This window comes from Centruroides sculpturatus, unplaced genomic scaffold, assembly GCF_000671375.1.
Source record: "Centruroides sculpturatus isolate CEXI.00-Female unplaced genomic scaffold, Cexi_2.0 scaffold3257, whole genome shotgun sequence".
In the NCBI taxonomy this organism is placed as follows: Eukaryota; Metazoa; Arthropoda; class Arachnida; order Scorpiones; family Buthidae; genus Centruroides; species Centruroides sculpturatus.
In genome coordinates, this window is record NW_019387755.1 from 1 (window position 1) to 4,487 (window position 4,487).

The following is a 4,487-nucleotide window of genomic DNA, read 5'->3' on the forward strand; positions in this document are numbered from 1 at the left end:
TTGTCAAACTTTTAGGCTTACGGGAAAGCGGCGCCGAACGTCACACGTACACGTTTACACGTTTAAAACGTGCGCCTCAACCTCTCTAATAAAAATATTAAAATATTAAATGTTTACATACCCACGTATACAAGAATAAAGTAGGTATCATGGTGGAAGACAACAATTGGGAGTGAAGTGCAAATGTAAAAAGGAGCATCATCGCATCCATTTGACCATATTCTGAAATTCTTAACGAAAGAAAACAAAAATCTAAAGAATTAAAGATGGATACTTTTTTCTGAAAAATGTAAGAGATCCAAAACTTTGAAATATCATTTGTTTTTCTTAAGATTTTTTAATAAAAACATTTCACTTTATTTTATTATAAAATACATTTTAAAAATTAAAATTTATAATATATGTATTTTGTATTATATTGTATTAATAAACAAAATTATTTGCTTATTTTTCACTTATGTAAAACCTAACCCTATACTCATTGTAAATATGGGTTCATTTTATACCGATTCGATTTGCGCTGGCTTTTGTAGGAACGGAACTGTGGCATAAACTGAGGGCTACCTGTACAGTACATTGTTTCCTTGCTAGTATTTAAAATATCAATAATCATTTATTAACTGAATAAGCATTTTTGACTATCTAGCTATTTTTATTCTTTTATAAAATAAATATTAATCAACATTTTCAGAATATACTTGATTAATACTTATTTGCATTAATGCTTATTTGCATATGTATATCATGAAAATATTACATATGAAGTACTGTACATTAATTACATTCAATTATTTTATGAATAAATATAGAATATGTTTGTTTTAGTGATTGTAAGAAAAGAGTATTTGTATTGTTTCATTGTAGTTATTATGCATTTCACTAATTTTATTCCAGAATTTAAAGGATATGGCAAATCATCTAATGAATAAATTTTATATGATTTTTCAGATGAAAAATTAGATGATTTCTGACATTTTTTATTTTATTTATTAAAGGTCTTTTAAATTACAAAAGCCTTCCTCACATTACTTTCCATTCCAACTTTCATCAAAATGCAAAATATACCAAGAATCATCATTTATATGCTCTCCAATTCAAAGAAACTACAAAAAGAAGCCAAGTGATCGTAACAAAGTTGGTAAGATAAGAACACAGATATGAAGATTATGAATGATTTGTAACAAGTAAATTAAATTTAACATCAACAAATTATTCATTTGTAGTATTTTTTCAGATTTTAAATGGGTTTGTGAAGATATATGTGAAGTTTTACTGGAAGTTTTTAATCCTTTACCATTTGAATTACAAGTCACACAAATGGTAAAATTGTATATCTGTAATTTAATTCAATTACAAAAGGCATTCAAAAATTAAGTTCCAATTTACTAAAACAGACACAAAGAAAACATTTTGGACATTTTTTTATTATTAAAAGTTTAGACTTGTATTTTCCTATTTACAACATAATCATTTTCAAGATTGAGAAACTTTTCATATTATCACACAGGCTTTTTATTTTTTTATTGAAATCTGTTGCCAGATTCTTAACTAACCTTGTCAATTAGTCTTTTATTCATTTCTGTTGAATTTTCCCACTAAAAATGTCTTCAAGTACAGAAATAGTTGGGAGTTAGAGAGCACAAGATTGCAGCTTAGTGTGAGAAAATATTTTGTATCAAAATTGTTCAGAATTATGCTCACTTGAGCAATGATGTGATTATACATTGTCATGAAAGTCTTGTTTGTTTTNTTATGAAGCAGATAATCAGTTATGTAAGTTTAATCTTGATCTTTTTTATTTGATATTATTATTAAAATATAACTTTTTAACTAAAATGTTTTAAAAAATTATAAAATTAATTATTCGTGGAAAAAGCTTAAATTATAACTTCACTTTTTTTCTTTTTTATTGATTTGATAAATCAACGAAGTTATAAATTAATTTGAACTTTTTATTCAAATACAAATATATTATTTTACAAAATGCCTTTAAAAATGTTTAGATTATATTATTAAAATATACTTAAATATTTTAAAAGGTTAGGAATATTTTACTGCTTAATTATAATTTTAAAAATATTTTAATTAAAACTAAAAAGTATTAATTTATACTTTTAAATATCTGTCATATGATTAATGTTTTCTAATAATTGAGAAGTAACAAATATGAAATTGATTATTGACAGTTTTAAATAATAAATAAATTAAAATGAAGATTGCTTTATCCTAATTTTATAAATAAATGCTTGTGTGTGTGTGTGTCAGACTCAGAACTGGATAATGATCATAGGATGTCACAATAAAATCTCACCAAAACAGAAGTAGTCTTCAAAATTTTTTCAAAAAGTCTTCAAATATTTTTGGCCTACAGTGAATGCCTTCTTCAGGAAATCAAAGAGTTCAAAAGTGGAATGCTTGGAATGCACATTTCAAATTTGGTCATATGGAATTTGATGTTTGGATTACATCATCTGAATTAAGAGCACCCATTGAATGCATGTTGGTTTCATAGTGTTGCATTATATCATGCTTGCCATGCCCTGGAAACAGACTTTTCCTTTTTGTAATTGATGCAATTGATTTTCATACTGGCCTTAAAAATTTTCAGGGCTTTTATTTCATTAATGTAGTATGTTGGTATGGTCATCCTTAAAAGAGTGTCTTGTTGAACATGGGAACAACATCTTCATGTAAGTTGTATAGCCTGAGATTTACGAGTTTCTTCTGCATGATAACAGATGGAATAGAGACTTAACCTTTTCTCTGTCACTTGATGATATTTTGTCACCTTAGTTTGTCTGTTTTGCTGTTTCATTATACTTTTGTTTACTGTTATATTGGTAAATTCTACATATATATTTATTATTTATATAATTTATGGTATTTTTTATAAATAAATAAAATGATACAATAAATCATATAAATAATAAAATTTATACCGTATTTACTTGCATATAACATGAGGTTTTTATTCCTTTATCACAGCTTCAAATTCCTAGGTTGTGCACAAGTGAAAGATTCTTTGCGTTTTTGCAAATAATTTTTGTGAACCATGTATTCACATTTTTTACTCTTTTGTATTTAAAAACATAAGTATTTTATCTGGATCGTTTGAATTGTTCTTGTATATTGTCGGGAGTAAAGATGAATAGCAATAGGAAAAGCAAAGCTTTTGAATTGAATTCCAGTTTGAAATTCCAAAATAACACGGGAGCATGATATAAGTTTTAATCCATTCTCACATGAAAATGGATAATTATTCAGAAATCAGAATTCAGAGAAACTCGTAAGTATAATCGATGGAGAATTGATTTGACTGTTAAGAATTAGCAAAAAAGAAAAAAAAAAAAAGGTTCTTGATTGTCCAGCTTTACGTGAACAAATTATGTTGTCGATTTTACAGGATTTTTCTTTAAAGTGTAAAATGCCTGTAATTTTTGCGGGACAATGTGCGCATTTACGTTCATTTGATATTTTACTTGTAATTAAACAAAATAAAATTAGAATTGTATTAATAAATTTAATTTTCTTTATTTTGATCTTTAAAGTCACACCTCATTCTATATGCGAGTAAATACGGTATATAGTTTTATTGGTAAACAATAAACAAAACTATAATAAAACAACAAAGTAATGGAAAGTAAAGTAAGAAAAAACAAAACATTACATGTGTTTTTCTTTGTTTAAAAATTTATAACTGAATATAATTGAGCAGTTTGACCATTGAGGTTTATTGAGGCATCGTTGATGCCATCAAAATATCTTAGTATGTTCTTGTTTGTTTTTTTAAATATATTTTGTTTCTTCTCTTATTTGAATTCTTTTTCAATAAATTATTTTCTTTATATTTACATGCAGATTTGAATTTTAGAATCCAAAATTCTTCCACATATATAAGCTTAAATGTGATATTGAAGTTAAATAATATATATTAATATAATATTTATTTACTATAATCTACATTCATTGATAATTATCATTTATTAGTATTATTACTATACATTTTATTATTAATTTATAAAATTTATGTTTCTTTCAATTCAATAAAATGTTTTTGTTTCAAAGGCAATAAGAGGGGTTGGCCTAGTCTGCAAATTAAAATTTTGCAGGAAACTATTGGTGCTGCCACAAAAACAGGAAATATACTTCTTGCCATCAGGTAAAGTTTAAGAATGAAGTACAGTACAACCTCCATTATTTGGACCTCCATTATCCGGATTTTCGATTATCCGGATTGTTCAAAATAAACAAAAATCTTACGAATTTGCTGATTTGCACTTGGCGAATTACGACACTGTTTACGCACATGATGGAATGCATAACTTTTTTTCTTTCAACGACATCTCACCCAGCACAGTGGTCGTAAACTCTTAAATATATTTTACGTAGTAATAAAAATATAACTTGACATAAGCATTTATAAATAATTTATATTCAAATTACATCATTTCTATGACCAAGGGCGGCGTAAGGCATGGACGACGTGG

General features: G+C 26.1%; 1 protein-coding gene across 1 annotated transcript in view; it reads left to right on the forward strand.

The window, feature by feature from the left end:
- The first annotated feature begins 262 nt into the window (after positions 1 to 262).
- Positions 263 to 4,487, forward strand: part of LOC111616621 (trafficking protein particle complex subunit 9-like) — a 10,990-nt gene continuing 6,765 nt past the window's right edge. The window contains exons 1-3 of the mRNA XM_023358013.1: positions 263 to 289; positions 996 to 1,138; positions 1,235 to 1,320. Coding sequence (XP_023213781.1) covers positions 288 to 289; positions 996 to 1,138; positions 1,235 to 1,320 — 231 coding nt within the window. The 5' untranslated portion in view covers positions 263 to 287. The remainder of the gene's footprint in view (positions 290 to 995; positions 1,139 to 1,234; positions 1,321 to 4,487) is intronic.